At 46.1% G+C, this 19,162-nt stretch overlaps 1 protein-coding gene across 2 annotated transcripts; it reads right to left on the bottom strand.

Moving 5' to 3' along the window:
- Nucleotides 1-465: 465 nt before the first annotated feature.
- Nucleotides 466-18,442, bottom strand: shrprbck1r (sharpin and rbck1 related). 2 transcript variants are annotated; one of them, XM_080864492.1, is made up of 14 exons: nucleotides 17,739-18,442; nucleotides 16,911-17,085; nucleotides 9,793-9,870; nucleotides 9,539-9,680; nucleotides 9,325-9,415; nucleotides 8,884-9,205; nucleotides 6,088-6,188; nucleotides 5,808-5,978; nucleotides 4,573-4,733; nucleotides 4,369-4,480; nucleotides 4,066-4,245; nucleotides 3,476-3,574; nucleotides 1,479-1,622; nucleotides 466-1,315 (listed from the first exon to the last, which is right to left on the bottom strand). In XM_080864492.1, the coding sequence occupies exons 1-14, from the start codon at nucleotides 18,015-18,017 to the stop codon at nucleotides 1,235-1,237; spliced, it is 2,136 nt and encodes a 711-aa protein (XP_080720618.1). In that variant the 5' UTR covers nucleotides 18,018-18,442; the 3' UTR covers nucleotides 466-1,234. The 2 variants fall into 2 exon arrangements, with proteins under 2 accessions (XP_080720618.1, XP_080720619.1); XM_080864493.1 differs by lacking the exon at nucleotides 466-1,315 and having other exon boundaries at nucleotides 1,484-1,622; nucleotides 3,408-3,574.
- Nucleotides 18,443-19,162: the final 720 nt, after the last annotated feature.

Genomic DNA, 19,162 nt, shown 5'->3' with positions numbered 1-19,162 from the left:
CTACGTTAAATCACTCACAAACACACGTGCGAGTTTGAATGGTGTTTATTTATTGTTAAGGCACAACAGAAAGTCAGCAGCACAGTGCTGACTTTTACACACAGAAAGGAGTGAGGATCTTTTCTTGGCCTGTCAGTTCTGGGCAGTAGTGTAGTCGAGGGAAAACTCAGGAATTTGAAGTTAGGCATCCCCCCCTTTTCCAGTGAAGAGAGAGGGCATTGATGCGTACATGGATAAAAACATGTTCCAAGTATTTACACTGTTATGAATTACTTTATTGTATCCGAGGTCTTCTACAGGAATAAAAGCTTATTGACAAAAGGTGTTTACATGTGCCTCCCCATACAGGAAATATAAACTTAACAACCAATACCTGCCTTTTAATTAACACGTTGACATTTATTGGTGATGTCATCACACAATACTCAAATGTGAGCAGTTTCTGGGGGAACACAGAGTCGTGGGTAATAAAACACGACTCTGTGAAAACAGTCTGGTTTCTCTCAGCCATCAGACCAACGGATCCCAATCGAAGGAATAATCAGACACACACTTGTTTCGGTTCAAACCTCTTTGGTAACAAGGCACCCATGCAGTCATTACACGGCATCACGCAGACGTACAAACACACACATACACACATTCAGAAATGCTTCTATATGTAACTCTGGACTCTTGCTTCATCTATTTATCACATTCATCTATCACAATGAGAAAAAATTGTCACATTTTGTTTCATTCAGAAACACCCTGCTACTGATTTTTGTGCACGAGAAACAAGGCCACTTCAGTTTTCTGTAATGCATCCAGGCTCGTAACTGCTTAAACAGAAAGTAACGCACCCGTACTGCTACATCAGCTGTGCAAACATTCTGAAAAGGCACCACATGCATTCAAAGTAAATACTCCTGTTTTTTATACCGCATAATTCTGACCACGCTCATCTTCGTTACATAACTAACCACATTCTTATTAGTGAGATGCAGCGACATGTAAAAATATTATTTCTTTCATTCGGATTCCAGTGGAAAAACCAGTGAAAATAAGTGACTGTTAGAGATTTGTTGATTAAAGATCTCAGTATGTATTTAATGTATAAATTCTGCACAGTTTTGTATTAAATATAGCTTAAATAGAAATCTCAGTCTTTCTTTCCATGCTATTGAGAGAGCAGCTTTTTTCCCCAAGTTCAGTCATTCATTCATTCGGGGCAATCTGACCCATATTGACCCTCTCAGTGGCAGTTTTGGCATTTAGGGTGACATTTTCGGTTGTTCACGTTGCAACGACATCCTCCACTGGTGTCTCCTGGACCCTTTAAAAGCAACAGAATGAGGAACATGCTTTGATGGAAAACAAGGCTTTGCAGTCTTTTTAGGTGGACATAAACAGTTTTTGAGTCTATCTGACCAAGGTTACTAAATAAAGCAAAAATAGATAAATCGTTAAAGTTAAGGTAGAAAGGACAGATTTCATACCCTTGGCCCCCAGCGTGGCCCTCTGGTTACCCAGCAGATCTCAGTGTGACAGACTGTACAGCGCAGCCAGTCACATCCATCTCTCTTCTGTACAATGATGCCACACTGTGGACAGCGCATGGCCTCCCCTGACTGCACAAGAGTCTGTTTGTGAGAGATAAAATGAGAACAAGAAAAAGAAGAAAGAATATGAGACCCGAGGATATGGAAAGCATTACCAGTATATATCAGTTTGTCTGTAAGCATTAGACCACAAAGCCATTCACTGCTTACGAGTAGAGGTAAAAAATGGATCTGCAACACTGTCCCTTCTATCTCTGTGCATTACAAATAGCCTTAAAACAGTGTACAACTCAAAAGAACTCTGTCATGTCGCACATCCCACATACAGTACAGATGTTGTGGTTAGAAGTTCACATACACTCATCATTGGCTGTCATGGTAATTTGGGGATTTTAATGATTTCTTTGGACGGTTCTTTTTCCAGGGTGGCACTGTTCAGCATACATCTTTTGTTACTTTGTTACTTTAAAACCAAGAATTTCTTGCACAGGTTTGAATTTATTTGAGATATTCGCTAATCTACACAGATTTAAAGGTATACACACAGGCACAAATATATACATACACTCACTTAAATGTTTTAATAATTAGTGATGAAGGTTCTACAATGTGTGGTGGCACGGTGGTTAGCACTGTTGCCGCACAGCAAGAAGGTCCTGAGTTCAATTCCACCATCAGGCCGGGGTCTTTCTGTGTGGAGTTTGCATGTTCTCCCCGTGTTTGCGTGGGTTCTCTCCGGGTACTCCGGCTTCCTCCCACCGTCCAAAGACATGCAGCTTGTGGGGATAGGTTAATTGGATAATCCAAATTGCCACTAGGTGTGAATGTGAGTGTGAATGGTTGTCTGTCCCTATGTGTTGGCCCTGTGACAGACTGGCGACCTGTCCAGGGTGTACCCCGCCTTTCGCCCTATGACAGCTGGGATAGGCTCCAGCGCCCCCCGCGACCCTGAAAAGGATAAGTGGAAGCGAATGGATGGATGGATGGATGGTTCTACAATGTCTTTTAACTTGACAAAGCCAAGGCACGCTTACGTCTTGTTAGTAATTGTGATTGACTACAACTTTTTGTTTTTATTTGCTGCATAAAAGGGATTTGTGTGCTGATCATGAAAGATGCCCCTGCTCCAAAATCAACACCATCTAGTTCAACTGAAATTTGCAGCTGCCCCCATGGACAAGCCAAATGTGTTTTATGGTCAGATTGAGCTATTTGGCCACAATTGCAAGACACATGTTTGGAGGAGTAAGGGTGTGGCTTTCAAACTTAAAAACAAAGTAAAACTGTGAAGCATGGTGGTGGTAGCATCGTGTTCTAGGATTGTTTTGCTGCCAGTGGTACTGGTACAATACACAGAATGGATAGAATAATGAAGAAGGACTACCTCCAAATTCTTCAGCTTCACCGTAAATCAACAGCTGGATGGTTGAAACTTTGATTCAGTTGGTGTTGAGACAGGACAATGATTCCAAATACACACATGAACTGGTTTTGGATTGGATAAAGCAGGCTAACATTAAGCTTCTGCAATGGTCTTCCCAATGTACAAACTTCAAACCTACTGAAGACTTGTGGATTAAAAGCGGGTCTGTGCCAAGAGACCAACTAATTTAAAGAACTCTACCAATTCTGCCAAGAAGAGTGGTTAAATATCACAGACAGAATTATAGCAGAAGCTTGTTGATGGCTACCAAAACATCTGCTCATAGTACAACTTGCTATGAGATATTTAACCAAATGTTAGTGGGGTTGTATGTATAGATCTGAGCCTGTATGGATTAGAAACTCGTGCACCCAATTCTTGTTTTTCAAAGTAATAAAAATGTATCCTGCCGTTCAAAGAAATAACTAAAAACCCCAAATTACCGTGATATTCATGCCACAAGGAATGTATGAAAACTTCTGACCACAACTCCATGTCTGTTGTAGCTCACATTTAGTAGATGTGTTGTCCTTCGAGCAGCAGAGTCATTGATAGCACGCGCTGCAAGATCGTCCTGGTACTGCTTACAATTCATACCCTCATGGATAGACTGAGGAGAAAATAGAAAGAGGAACAAATAAGGATCTTTTAAAAACTGTAATTTATGTAAATCACTCTAGGACAATTGGATAAATTCAATAAAAATGTAGCTAGGAATGAGCAAAACAGGCATTCTTTGCAGAAATAAACATTTCTTATTCAATTTGCAGTTAGCATGAGGCAACCAAACCAGTTAAAACCATGTCAATACTTGGACATTTTTTCATTTATGTACGGTATTCATTTTTACAAAGTATTTTTCATTTTTAACAGCATAATGTGCAATTAAAATGAACTGTTCCTGGCAGAAGCCACTCAAATAAACTTATTCTAAATGAGCTTGGACTAATTAATTAGTTCAAAGTTCAGTCTGCATCTCTACATAGTATATGTGCAAATCTAATGCATCACATGAGTTCAAGCAACCAATATAGGAACAAAAGACAGGAATAAATTATTAAATTTCATTTTATACCAGTATATACTGTGTATGATTTCTACCTTGCAGATTAGGCAGTTGTGTTTCTTGCAGACAGGGCAGTGGAAGACATTGACAGTATCCTCATACACACACCAGCCCAGACAGTCAGGAGTAGCACAGTGATAGCTGCCCTCACACCGAGACTCTGCAACTGAAAGGCCCCTCTGCAGCCAGCGTTCATACTCCTCTGCAGGAACCAACTGTCACCAGGAAACAGGAGGAAGATGGTGAATGTGTGCTAACACTAAAAGATAAAACTGTAGCTTTAAAAACAAAACAAAACAAAAAAAATGTGTCAGAAGCTGTTAGTTGGTCTCACTCACAGCTCTGATCTCCCTCTCCTGCAGGAAGCAGGAACAGGAGTATGTGTCATCTCTGTAGGGACAGGACACCTCGGGCTCCTCGCTCAGCATAATGACAGAGCGCAAGCACTCTCTAAGCAGGCGTGCACACAAACACAGAAAAGTCACCCAAGGTGTACAAGAAAAACAAAACAAATCAAAAAACCGCCACCCCTTAAATTTTACCTGCAAAAACAGTGCAGACACTCCCTCAGGAGGATGCCATCTCCCGGCTGTAAGCCTGCATAGCAGATCCTACACTCCACAGATTCAGGGTTAGGCACCAGGTCCTGACCATCCATCATCACCAGCCGGGCAAAGTTCTGCCTTCGCTCCTCCTCCCTCGCCTGGAAGAAGGAGCGGTGTTGTTGGAGGAGGGAAGTGAGGGTTAAAGGCAAGTTCTGTAAACTGCGCTCTTCCAGCTTTTTCTTATAATGTGCATTTTAAACTCGAAAATGCTCAAAATCCTCATTTACACAAACACAGACAAGCACACAGAGTCAAAACCTTTTATTTTTATCCATTCAGAGTATATACAGTATCGCAGTGCAAAATAAATGACTCATACATTCAACTCGGTGGCAACTATTGCTCCTAAAGAGTTCATTAAAAAGCCACTTCATTTGATTTGCTGAAAGGCTGCAGTGATTACGACTGTCACTGGATGTTCAATATGAGTAACGTCTTTTGGAGCCAGGGTCAAAATGTAAAAAGAAATCTCACAGGTTTTTTTTAAAAACCTGCCCGTCCTTGTCAGCATTACTGCTCATTCAGAGCACGTTTTCCACATTTTTCAGAAAATGTGCAAAAAAAAAAAAAAAAGTAACATGTTCTCACACAGCCTGTAAACTGCACGATCTTATGAATCTGCAAATATGGGATGCAACCGATGCATGAAGGCAGCTTAAAATGACTTCAGGGGTAAAATTCGACAGTTTTATTGCATAAATGTGGATATACATGAATATAGTCATGGGCAGTGGAGATGGTGCTTCAAGGATAGAAATGAACATAAGGTGTATGTCTGCCTGTGTCTGTGTGTTCAGTAGTTCTGGTCCAGGTTAAACAGGAGTGAGGTGTTTTGAAGCCCAGCACTCTTCAGCCCCTCTCTTCTCCCTTTCTCCTTCAAAAAACAGAGACAGAAGAGAAGAGAGTCAACCTGAGAGAGCCTGAAAGTTTCAATTCAAATACCACGGTTATTAATTTTTTTCTAAATAAATACATATCACCCTCTCCCTTTCATCGGTTTCACTTTGAGCATTTTGTCAAATTTGGCCAAACTGTGTGTCACTAAGTGGTGCTCCCCTCCCTGAATTTTTAACTGAGCTTTGTGTGCCCACCATCATGTTATATTCCAGAAATCATATTAAGTATGTGCACGTAAAACCATACTACCCGGAATGTATTCTTTTTTTAAATACCTGCTGGTATTGTCGGATAGCTTCTTTCTCCTTCTGAATTCTTCTGAGCTCCAGTGTATCAGGTCGATATCCCCCCGGGACAACGTAGTTCTCAGGTCGGTCCGTACTGCAGATCTCACAGCCCGGCCGTGTTGGTTTGTTAATGTAGGTGCACGAAGGACATGACCAACCCTGAAAATTTGTTTAGCGCCGTTATTCTCTACATTCTTTTTACCTTACTGAACTTAACTGTGTGTCCTTTAAGTATATGTTTTCGATAGGTTGACAAAAATTACATTACCTGGGTAGGCGATGTTTTCGGGCTCAGGGCTTTATCAAGCTGAGGCATCTCTAGGTTGATGAGATCTCTGATCTCTCTGATGTTTTGCCTCTCTAAACCGCCTGAGGCATTTAAGGAGAAAAAAAAGAGACTGAGCAGCCAACATCAAATCTGCGTGCAAACATGTTTGCTCAATATGCCAGTGTGTGAAAGACTTTATGGCACCTTTATGGTGTATGCATATAGATTTAAATTGAGTAATTATTTCTTTTCCTTGGTATTCTGCTGAGTTACATTTTCACTATGTGGGCACAGACCATACAAAGTCACAGACAAACTATGTTTAGTAGGGGATTGCTCACTTTACATTATTTATTTATTTATTTTTATCTAACAATAGAAATAAGGTGTTAAACAGTCATACAAGGTGAGATCAATAAAGTCTTTGAATCTGTCACTGAAAAAAAAAAAAGCCATACTTAATTTAAATGTAGTCACTATTTTTGGTCTTCTTGGGCAGTGTGCAACAACTTCAAACACTTCTGCTTCTAGATCATGTCTCAGAAACTGTGCTGTGACCTACTTTGTGTGACAAAATATTAAGTTCTTTGTCAGACAGGTCAGGAGCATGCTTGTCACTCTTTTCCCTTCGACATTCATCCCACCGTGTGAAACGTTCATTCCCCCAGCATTAGGCTGTCAATGCAGGCCACTACTGTAACGTCTCAAGGTGCCTGAGAGTTCAACACGCGCTGAACTGAGCAGGCAGAAGCTTTTTCATCACACCATCACACTCATGAGCCCTACTCTCTGTCTTCATACTCAAAAAAATATATCGATACTGCACTGTATTGCAATATTTTACATGGCTATTTTGTATCGATACAGGGGCACCAAATATCGATATTTTATGAAATAAATAAAGATACGTAAATAAATGGGAACGCTGGTCTGCTAACATGAGACGAGCCTTCTAATAGCAACAGTGTTCATCTCCTGCACGGCGATCCTGAGATAATTTTAGCTGAGCAATCTTACAATAAATCAGCTCACCCGAAAAAACAGCCAACACTGGACACACTCAGCTTGACAGAGTGTATAATTACCAATTTGTCCTCATTCAGTCACAGACTGATTCCATTGTGATAAATTGTAGTATATGTTATTGTGAGCTTATTGCAAAATGCTAAAAATTGCAATAATACTGTATCGTGGGTAGCGGTGCAACAGATCAAAAATCTCACGGTTCGGATCAGATCGGTTTTAAGTCACGGATTGGATCAATTTTCGGATCAGCAAAAATAGAAAAAAAAGACAAAAATTCGACTCGCCATTTACTTATTTAAGTATTTTTTGCCTATTAAAAAACATTCAACTGAAGACTCATTCCACACACTTATATAAAAACAAATTAAGGTGCAATATGGACATTATGGACCATGCTGGGCATCCTCTGCATCCTCTGCACACGGCCATAAACAACCAGAGGAGTCTGTTCAGTGACAGGTTGCTTCTCCCAAAGTCAAGGACCAGCAGACTTAAAAAGTCCTTTGTCCCACACGCCAACAAACTGTTTAACTCCTCGCTGGAGGGGAGAGGGAGGGGAAACGGGGACAAAGGAGGGGCGAACAAGTAAGCTGTAGTGCCTTTTCACTGTGCAATAGTTTTTGTTAATAACCAACAGTGTAATAGACTCACAATACTTGAAATGTGCCGTTCCCTTGTATTCTTATTCCTATTTATTCTTTTTATCCCTTTTGTATTCTCTGTGTTTATATATATGGTATATTTCTGCTCACATTCTGCAACTTCTGTGGGTGCTGTGCTACTGGAAACTGAATTTCCCGGAGGAACCCACCCGAGGGATAAAGTTTCATCTAATCTAATGTGATCTATAGGGCAGTACAGGGCCACTCCGCTGTGATATAACGAGCGGTCATGGTCACGTGGCTTTCCTTTGCCCTGGAGGTCCACCCATTTGTAGTTTGAGCAACAGAAGATGCCTGGGACAGTTCAGCCATAACTTTAAACTTCTCCTGCTCATACATGCTTGAAACGATCTTGTCACACTGAAGTGGACGCGCAACGAGATATCATAGCGTGGCTCATGCACGTTCATCACAGTTTAAACCCCTTGTTTTGCACAACGGAATACGGCCTCCTGTCTGCAACTAAACACCCCAGTAGCTTTTGTAATAACTTTAGCCCGGTCGGATTGGTCGGCAAAGGGCTGCTTAAATGCCGCAAACTCCTCTGCTCTGCCACTTGGACCGCTAGCGCTGGCCATAACTACCGGCTGACAGACTGACCTCGCGCACCATACACATACTTTTTTCTCTTTTTCGAATCTTTGGATCACGTGCGTACCGAACCGTGGAGTGGGATCGGTTCGGATTTCAGATCAACTGTGATCCGTTGCACCACTAATCACGGGTGGTCTTATGATTCACAGAATCATAGACAGATGAACACTTGCAAACTGGCAGAACAGGACTTTTAGGAACTGATCTAGAATAGCAGGAGCCCTGGAAGCAATGTGGAGGTGCACAAGAACACAACCTTAAAGAGGAGACCTTTCAATTTTAAATCACGCCAAGTTTTTGCTTTTTTGTGGGAAGACTCATCTCGTATTAGAATAACATATAGAAGATAAGAAAGTGACATACCATGGTGTATTTTTCAAAGCAATGATCACAAGGGTTTTAGTGATAAGGTGTTCAAAGGCCCTTTGTTAGTAAAGCAACAAATACACATGTGTAATTGTGATTTAAATAGCTCAGATTTCACATAAACCACTGTGAAGAGACCACATCTTACCAGTGTTAGTATTGGTACGGAGTCTAGAAGGAAGTGTGGTGTAAGGCCTCCAGTCCTGAGATGAGGGGCCATTTGCAGAGGTAGCAGGGAGTGGCGGGTTTGGAGAAGACTGAGATGAAGGGCTGAAGAGGAGGATGCTCTCCTGATCCTGCTGGAGGGCCTGCGGGGTCAAGCGAGCGTGGCGGGCTGACAAGAGGTACAAGAAGGCCGTGTCACCGTGCTGACGAACACCGTACGACGCGAGGGATCGGTTGTCGAAGCACAAGCACTGGCCGATCACCCAGCGCTGCACTCGTGGGTGGAAGCCGTATTCGAGAAACATCTAGAGAAAAAACAAAGAGAATGACGATGAATGAGAGAGAAACATTAACAGTGGGGCAGAATCGAAACCATGCTGTGAAAGGAATATGATAAACATATATATGTGTAGCTCAAATTAACCTGCTGTTTCAGCGACGCAGTAGTCATGAGTGGGAAAACTTTCACAGTGACACAACAGGATGAGGACGAATCCTCCACTACGACAGCCAAACTGCGAGACAAGATGAAACCCGTGCAAACAACTAAGATTACATCAAATTATCGAAACATAAAACTACTGATTATAGATCGTGCCGCGAAGTATCGAAATCATAACGAGTAATCGTGTTCCTACTTGACTTCATTGTATTCGTGGTCTCTGGTGGAGGGCTGGATCCTAAGTGCAGCACGCTGATGGGCGAGCGTAGCAGCAAAGGCAGAAGCAGACTGCATGTCACCTGCCTCTATCGCCTTGGTCAGCTCTATACAAGTGTCCTCTGCAGATGAAACAAATGCACGCATGATGAAACACAGAGAGACATGCAGAGATCAGAAGGGCGCTAACAACAAATAAATGAATGAAAACAGAAACAGAGGTGTCACACTCACCTGTTTGCTGCAAAGCTAAGGTGTTCTGATGATGGGGACCGTCAGGGGGCTGCTGTGGCTCATTATGGTGAGAGAAGGCTGCCAATATATAAATTTGAAACCCAGAGGGGGGAAAAAGATTTTAACTAAACAGATTTCAAAGACAAGAAAGAGATAAAGAAAACACATTAAGCTCCAGAAGAAACTCAATCATTCTGTGATTTTATCATTTCGCAAGTTTGTGTGAATTGAGCCCTGAGGGGGAAGCAAGGCAACGTATGGAAATATGAAGAGTAACAGCTAACGTCTGCCACTCGGTTTCCACTATGAAAGTGGAATCAGTTGACAGTGCTGTGCTTGGTTCCACAGGGCTAATTTGAATATCAGACCATCACTTCCACAGTTTGTATCCCAGTCACGCACACAACGCTGCACTTTTTCAAAAAAGAGAGGTCCCCATTGTTTGAGTGCAACGCTGTCGAGCAGCCGTGCAGACCAGGAAAGACGCGCAGTGCTTCATGCAGGTCCAAGTAATAGCTCTCGATTTTATTTTAATAAATCAATGTGTATGTCACGTTTATCTTATACGGTTTAACATGTACGAACTTACGTTTTGCATATATTACTCATGTTGCCTGTCCGATAATTTGTACAGCACTGTTGTTGCGTTTGCTTAGCTAAAAACATGCTTAAATAAATTTTAATTGATTGGATTTTGTGAAACTTCAAACATACAGCCAGCGGCACGAACAACTATTTTTAGCCATGATGAGAACAAAGAGCTCTCAGCTCACACAGGCCTCAGCATCCTTCAGTCAGCATGGGCAGTAACACATATACCGGAGAAGTTAAGGGAAGGGTAGGTCACAACAAACACCGAAGTGACACAGGTTTGTTCTCTGTATTGTATGTTAAAAAATAAGGAAAAATGCTCAGGGCATGATTTAAACGATGCTCACTTTACTTAAAACGACACTTTATAGCTTTACGAACATCACAATGATGTCATTATTAGCCTACTGAGACAATCTGAGGTTTATCGTTCATCAGAGTATAAACCCTATACTCTGATGAAGCTTGGAATGGTGAGGTTCATGGTGGTGTTGCTACCAACCACTGAACACAGTCAATTTTATACCTTAATTTGCACAAACACAAGTTCCCTACAGGGTGGATCAGCATAACAAAAGCATCCTACAATATTTTGCAAATTTGAATGCATTTGCACCATGGTGGTGTGGGGTTATAATATTATCTTATGCCATGTTATACCCCTGATTAATGATTGTGAAAGTATTATGTAGTTTTAGTTTGTAGTATTCTCCTGAATTAGAAGAAGGTGATAACTATTACAGTTATTAAACTGATTTGTATTACATTAGACTGCTGATTCAGTGTGAATGAATGATATTGTTCATGATGCATTATACTGCTGAGTTATAAGAAATACTGTTTTCGGAGAGTCAGGACTTTGCTTTTTCTGATAGTAGAGGAGACAGAGAGCACATTCCACGGGAGCTTCACCCCCACCGTTGCCGCCGTTGTTAAAGGCAGACAAAATAGGGAGCCAAGGCCATAAGTCAGGCTCGCTAGGAGTTAGAAAGAATGAATGTTTAGGTTTTTACGACTAGGTGGGGGCCACTAAATGCTATAAGAGTTTGAGTAACCCTCCACCAGTTGGAGATTTGCTGTGACCCTCTGCATGCATGTCTCCCCATCCGGATGGTTGATGCTCAAAAGTGTTGAATTGTAGTGTAACGATGGTTAAGTGTTATTGTACAGTGACATGTTGGTGATCTCTGCACACTGTTGTTGTTCCTTTAAGATTCATGTTTGGTTGTGGTGTACAGGAAGGGGTGGGTGGGACCTGGTTGTTCTGTGTGTGTGCCAGGCTGAAGAGAGGTGGAGTTCGAGAGCGCTTCCCCCTGAGTTAACAACCCGCTGGCTTATGTGCCAAATAAACGGACAAACTGAGACCCCAACCGTCTGGTTCTTGTGAACGTTACATTGGTGTCAGAAGTGGGATAAAGAAAAAAGAACCCCAGAACGCCCGACACCCTGTTGCTGGCGACGCTTGCCGTTACGAGACGAGGATGTTGCCGGGCAAGATTAAGAAGGAGACGGAGGAGAGGGAGGTTCGTCCGCGCTCGCCCGCCCATGGAGTGAGGGAAACGGCGCTGCGGCTGTCTGCCGAGGCTGGATTTTCTCCAGGTTTGACTAGGCTCGGGAACTGTTCGCACAGCGGCCGCGATTCCGGCGGGAAGGAGTCGACCTCGCTTGGCGCGCCGTCACGTGATGTAAACAAACATGGCGGCGCCCAGCAAGCTGCAGCGAATATAAAAACGCCTAAGTTCAGCGGCAAGACGCCATGGGAAGTGTTTATCGCACAGTTCGAGCTGTTAGCTGTCGCAGCTGGCTGGTCTGAGGAACATAAAGCTCTCCAACTGGCTTTGTGTCTGTGTGAGGATGCAGCTGCATGCCTGCTGCTGCTGACCGAGGAGCAGAGGGGAGATTATAATGCTCTGGTCGGAGCACTTCAGAGGCGCTTCGGGCAGTATAACCAACCAGTGCTGCTGAGGTCGGAGTTCCACAACAGACGCAGATTGCCAGGCGAGCCCCTCCGCATTTTGGCCCATGAAATCGAGTGCCTTTGCCGGAGGGCGTATGACAGCATGCCACCATCAGTGCAAGGGCACTCGAGACGCCAGCGGGCTTGTGCAGTTTGGTGCAGGCGGCTTCGCTGCAGTCGCCTTCCCCTCGGGCTGGCCCACACCGCCGACCACAGAGCTGCTGGGGATGTGGACAACCCGGACACCTCATCAGGCAGTGCCCCAAGCTTGCAGCGGTTCAGGGAAACGCCCACGGGCCCGTGTAGGCGGGAGTACACGGGCCTGGGAGAACGACATCCCCACACCACCGCCACCTCCACCCGGTGCGGCCATCGCTGTGGGCTGGACCCAGGTTGGCGGCTTTTGCCATGTTCCAGTGACGATCGCGGGGGTGTCCTGTACGGCCCTGCTGGACACGGGGTCCAATGCAACGCTGGTCCGACCCGATATTGTCCCAACCGGAGCTGCTGTGCAACCGACTAATGTGCAACTTAAGACTGTGACCGGTGATCTGGCCCCAATGAGAGGGAGGGGAGTGTTCCAGTTCAAGGTGGGGGACCTCGGTGTGTCTTATGCTGCCTGGGTGGCTGACGTGCAGGACGCCTGCATCCTTGGGCTGGATTTTTTACGAGCCATTGGCGGTGTACTGGACTTAGGCAAAGGCTTCCTCGTAACCCCTGATGGGAAGAAGGTGCCGCTTATTCCTCCCCCGGTCTGCACAGCATCTGCCGCGGCGTCCACCTCCACCGCAGAGACCGCTGCAGACCCGCCAGCAGAACAGCGAGCGGAGGAGGAGGAGGAGAGGCTCTTAGCAGTGAGGAGTATCTGGTCAAAGAACTGTGAGGGGCTGACTCCACAGCAGCAAGAGAGTCTATGGCAGGTACTAAAAGAGTTTAGTGACATTTTTGCCCTGAAAGAAAGTGATGTTGGCTTGACACACTTGGTAGAGCACGTCATTGAGACCGGGGATGCCCAGCCTATTAAAGTGCGCCCACGCCGCCTGCCCCTGGCTCATCAGGAGGCTGCGGACAGAGAGTTGTGTGAAATGATGAAGGCGGGCATCATAGAGCCATCTGATAGCCCGTGGGCCTCCGCGGTGGTGATGGTGCCTAAGAAAAAAAGTCCTAGGATGCGTTTCTGTGTGGACTACAGACCACTCAACAAAGTGACGAAGAAGGACTCTTACCCCCTTCCCAGGATTGATGAGTCTCTCAACTTAGTAGCCGGGTCCTCCTGGTTCTCCACCCTGGACCTGCGGAGTGGCTACTGGCAGGTGCCACTGTCCCCGGAATCCAGACCGAAGACAGCCTTCTGCACTAACAGGGGACTATGGCAGTTCAAAGTCCTGAGCTTTGGTCTTTGCAATGCTCCTGCGACCTTCGAGAGGCTTATGGACAGTGTGCTGGCTGGCGTCCCACGGCAACGGTGTCTGGTTTACCTGGATGACCTTCTAGTGCACGGGAGCTCCTTTGATGCTGCCCTGGATGCCCTGAGACAAGTGTTGGAGAGGGTGGCAGCTGCAGGCCTGAAGCTGCACCCCGACAAGTGCCACTTCATGAGGAGGGAGGTGGAGTTTCTGGGCCACAAGCTGGGTCGTGAGGGCATCAGCACGTTGGAGGAAAAAATTCACACCATTACCGAGTGGCCCACACCAGCAGACCAGAAACAGCTCAAAAGCTTCCTAGGACTGGCGTCTTATTACAGGAGGTTTGTGAAGGGCTTTTCCTCCATAGCCGCACCACTCTTCCACCTGCTGCAGAAGGACCGTGACTTCATCTGGACCCAGGACTGTCAGCAGGCGTTCGACACCCTCCGCAGATCGCTGACAGAGTCTCCAGTCCTTGCCCCCCTGACCCCGCCCTGCCTTTTGTCCTGGACACTGACGCAAGTAATGTGGGGCTGGGAGCAGTGTTGTTGCAGGTTGGGCCGGAAGGGGAGAAGGTGGTGGCGTACTTCAGCCGGGTCCTGAACAGGAGTGAGCGGCGCTACTGTGTCACACGACGAGAGCTGTTGGCTGTGGTGGCGGGGGTGAGACACTTTAAGTACTACCTGTGCGGCACAGCATTTGTTATCAGAACTGATCATGCTGCCCTTCAGTGGCTGATGTCTTTCAGGGAGCCAGAGGGACAGGTGGCTCGCTGGCTGGAGGAGCTCCAAGCCTTCAATTTCACTGTGGAGCACAGAGCAGGGACGCACCATTCTAACGCAGACGCCCTCTCTCGTCGCCCATGTGCTGCAGCTGGCTGCCGTTACTGTGAGAAGCGAGAGGAAATAGAGCGGGAACTCACGACAATAGACGGAGCAGCACAGCTTGCCTGCAGGGCTCTTCTGATGGTGGATGCAGCGGAGTGGAGGGCACGGCAGGAACAAGACACGGACCTGCTGCCGGTCCTGCAGTGGCTGGAGAAGGGGGAGCAACCCCTTTGGGATGAGGTCACTGGGTTTTCCATCTGTACCAGGGGGCTATGGGCCAAGTTTGCAGCTCTCAGGCTGAAGGAGGGGGTGTTGGAGCGTGCCTGGAAGGATCCTGCCACGGGGGAGGAGAGGTGGCAGGTTGTGGTGCCAAGGTCGCTGAGGTCAGCTGTGCTGGAAGCCTGCCATGGGAGCACTGGCTCCGGCCACTTTGGGGTCTCCAAGACTCTCCGCCGCCTCCGCCAGGGCTATTACTGGGGTCAACAGCGGAGGGACGTGGAGGACTTTTGCCGCAGCTGTGATGCATGTTCCTCACACAAAGGGCCACAGGACCAGTCCCGGGCTCAGCTTCAGCAGCAACCAGCAGGAGCCCCAATGGAGCGAGTAGCTGTGGACGTCATGGGCCCATTTCCTCGCACAGACAGAGGAAACCGCTATGTTCTTGTGGCCATGGACTATTTTACCAAGTGGCCGGAAGCATACGCCATCCCAGATCAGGAGGCTGAGACGGTCGCTGATGTATTAGTGGAGGGGATGTTCAGCCGCTTTGGAACAGCAGAGACCCTCCACAGTGACCAGGGGCGTAACTTTGAGTCCAAGGTATTTGCTGCCATGTGTGAACGCCTTTGGACTAAGAAAACCCGCACCACCCCACTTCACCCCCAAAGCGATGGGCTGGTGGAAAGGTTTAACAGGACGCTGGCCCAGCAGCTAGCCATCCTTACCTCAGAACACCAACGGGACTGGGATTACCATCTTCCCCTTACCCTCATGGCCTACAGGTCGGCAGTACAGGACTCCACCCAATGTACGCCTGCCCTGCTCATGTTAGGGAGAGAGCTGAGAACTCCTGCAGAGTTGGCTTTTGGGAAGCCCCCGGACGCGCCAGAGGCACCACCGGGCCGGGACTACGCAAGGAAGCTGCAGGACCGGCTGGATTCTGCACATTCCTACGCCCGAGAGCAGCTGGCGAAGGCAGGCCTGCGCCAAAAGAGGAATTACGACATCACCACTAAGGGGAGGCACTTCCATGCTGGGGAGCTGGTGTGGGTCTACAGCCCAAAGAGGAAGAAGGGACGGTGTCCTAAACTGGATAGCAGCTGGGTGGGGCCTTGCAGCGTCCTAGAGCGAGTAGGGGAGGTTGTTTACAGGGTGCAGTTGCCTCCTAGGGGGAGGATAGTAGCGCTGCACAGAGACCGGATGGCCCCCTACAGAGGGCAGTCCCTCCCCTCCTTTCCAGAGGGACGTGTACAGAGCGTCCGTGACCCTGCTCAGAGGGACCCCCAACCGGGGCTGCGTTCCCCTCCCTCGGACTCTCCACCCCAAAGCCCCGAAGCTCCGCGTCCACCTCAGGGGCTCAGGAGGTCAAGGAGGGAACGTAGGCTACCACCCCGCCTCAGAGACTGTGTCGTTCCCTCGGGGACGAGGAACTTATTGCTGGGGGGGCAGTGTAACGATGGTTAAGTGTTATTGTACAGTGACATGTTGGTGATCTCTGCACACTGTTGTTGTTCCTTTAAGATTCATGTTTGGTTGTGGTGTACAGGAAGGGGTGGGTGGGACCTGGTTGTTCTGTGTGTGTGCCAGGCTGAAGAGAGGTGGAGTTCGAAAGCGCTTCCCCCTGAGTTAACAACCCGCTGGCTTATGTGCCAAATAAACGGACAAACTGAGACCCCAACCGTCTGGTTCTTGTGAACGTTACAGTATGTAATAAAGTAATTGTTGATTGAGCATTTATACACCGAGTATTGTCCTTCCTTCAGCCCAAAGATCGAAAGAATTGGGAGGATTTAACAATTTAAAGCAAATTAAAGCTATTGCCTCACATCAAGAAGTTCCTGGGTTTGACTCTACCATCCGGCACTAGCCTTTATGTGTGGAGTTTGCATGTTCTCAGCGTGTCTGAGTGGGCTCTCTCTGGTTACTCTGGCTTCTCCCACAGTGCAAAGACATGCAGTTAGCGGGGTTAAATTATTTGGTTATTTTAAATTTGTCATGTGTTAATGGTTGTTTTTCTGGGTCAACTGGATAAGCAGAATAAAAAGGCTAGATGGACTTTGCTCCAAGGCCAAATATCTGTTTGTCATCTACAAGTATTTGCTCTCCTGGGTGACTGACCTCTGTGTGCTTCTCTTAGTGACGACATCACCACAGTAGCCCACTCCTGGGCTTCCTGCTCGCAGCGAAAGTTGAAGCTGATGCGATCATTGGGAGGAACGGCCAAACTCAGCTCGTGGCACTTTGGCGACTTCACCTCGTAGTTCACGCTCCTCAAATCAAACTCGGCGATGGTCTGAAATAATAAAGAGCGAGCGACAGTCAGAGGAAATCAAAGGCTGTCGTTTTTGTCACTGTGTGATGGATTTGTCTAAACTTTAATTTCCCACTATATTGTAAAAAAAATGTAGTTAGATAAAATAGACATGTGTATAAAACATAACATTTGCTTCCAAGCAAAGTGGCCTGAATCTGTCCCCCTTGGTCATGGGTGCCCTTTAAAAACACCCAAACAACCTGTGCAAAGAGGATATGGACAGACATTAATTTCCTTCACAAAAGAGTGGTAAAAATGGTAATATCTATTTTAAAAAAAAGAACCTGCCTTGCCAAAAAACATTTTAATATTTAATGATTTAGAATCACTACCTCAAGTTGTCAAGGGTATGGCCTTTGCATAAGGCAATTTACATAAGAAACTTAAGACCCTGGAGGGTCTGCGGGGATTTCCTAGACCAGGATGGCTTTGGTGTAAAGCCAGAAAACTGTAAATCACTGCACTGCTTGAGGTAGTGCTCATTAAAAATAAACCTGGACAACATAAAGCCTTGCATTGATGTGGAGGTACATCTAGAATACATCTCTTTCCTATTATCTTTTCACAGCCTGTTAACAACGTTTAAACACACATACCACAACAAGCCAACCCCCGCACTGCTGTGAACTCACCACACTCCGGCCAGTCCCGCCGTTCTCCAGGAGCGACAGCCGGAATTCCCCGGATTTCCCCGGGTCCATGCTGAGCTGCAGTCTCAGTGACTCATCACCTGCTCCCGGAAGACACAGCGGCCGAATCCCAGAATGGCACACTGACACCCGAACCGACATGAGGACGGTGTGGCAGCCAAGTTGAGACTGCGAGGCCCCATAGTGGCTGGGGAACGCGGCGGAGTGGTCCGGTGTGTGATCGGGGGAGGAGTGAGCCCAACCGCCTGAACTCAGCGACATCCTGCCCGAAGACTCATGTAGAAAATAGTTCCAGCGGAGTCCCGTCTGCCTGTCTGTTTACCTCCTGTCCCGCGTTCTTACCTGGTCTCGGCTTTCCTTTCTTTTACATTTCTGTCAGTGAGTCGTTTGACTGGTTATTTGACAGAGTCAGTGTCAACAGGAAGCAAGTGCGCAGAGTCGGAGAACTATTTTAGAGCCACTTCCAAAAAGTCAAACGCGAGCGATGTTTCACTTCTCTCTTCTTTTTTTAGAGAAAGCTCCGTTTCAGGCAGATTCGGTGTGTCTTATTTTGGCTTCTAAGTAAAGTTCCTTTGCCTGTAGTCCCATAAATACCGTCCTGACTCCAAGGTTATGGTAGTAGTTTGAGACTGGTATCGATATGTTGCTGTTTGCTTTCATTTCACATTGCGCATGCGTTCCTCGTTGGGTGACGTATGCCGCTGTAATATTTATGAATCATGTGAACGCTGTTTCTTTTTTTAGCTGCACCGAAGATTCACTTCTTTCTTGTCTCTTAACACACTGTATATTTATATATTGCACACATATATTTGTTTGCGATGTAGTCCAGTAAAAAAGTCTATGTGCGCATTTGACCACAGAGAGGCAGCAAAGCATTCAGTTTACAAAAACGGTGGATGCATGTTCCCGGTATCTTCTAAATAATTCATGTCTGTGGAAATATATATAGTATTTATATAAGATTTTCAAGATCAACAGTGACTCCGTGTAAGCAAAGGAGTTTTTTTTCAGTCTGCATTCGTTTTAGTTCTCACTTTTTGAGACTTTGTTAAGTGTCCTTTTTAGTAGTCTCGACCCAGGTGAGACTTAAACCCACAACCACCAGCTCCAGAGGATGGTGCCTTGTCCATTAGGCCTCTGGGCCTCTCTGGTCCATTGCTCTCATCTGATGGCCTGAAAATGGCTTTTGTGACATTCAACAGAAAACATTTACCAGCCATCTATTCAACAGTGACCTTTCGTAAAAGGTTTACTTTTAAAATATTCATGTCCTCACAAAAATAAAAATTTTGTGTCCTTTTTTTAATGTCCTTTTCGCCCCCTGAGCTGTCTGTGTGTAAGGTTTGTGGATGTAGAATGTTTGTCTATATAAATGGCCTTTGTTCTGAATTCAAGATGCAAGG

The sequence above is a fragment of the Rhamphochromis sp. 'chilingali' genome (assembly GCF_963969265.1).
Source record: "Rhamphochromis sp. 'chilingali' genome assembly, chromosome: 18".
Classification (NCBI taxonomy): Eukaryota; Metazoa; Chordata; class Actinopteri; order Cichliformes; family Cichlidae; genus Rhamphochromis; species Rhamphochromis sp. 'chilingali'.
This window is presented reverse-complemented; position numbering and strand designations above follow the sequence as displayed.

Excerpts from the sequence above, each read along its gene's own strand:
- shrprbck1r (XM_080864492.1), bottom strand. The coding sequence starts at position 18,017 with ATGTCGCTGAGTTCAGGCGGTTGGGCTCACTCCTCCCCCGATCACACA. Across the intron at positions 9,681-9,792 it reads CTTAGCTTTGCAGCAAACAG|AGGACACTTGTATAGAGCTG; the intron begins GTGAGTGTGACA and ends TTTCATCTGCAG. Across the intron at positions 4,734-5,807 it reads CTATCCGACAATACCAGCAG|GCGAGGGAGGAGGAGCGAAG; the intron begins GTATTTAAAAAA and ends TCCTTCTTCCAG.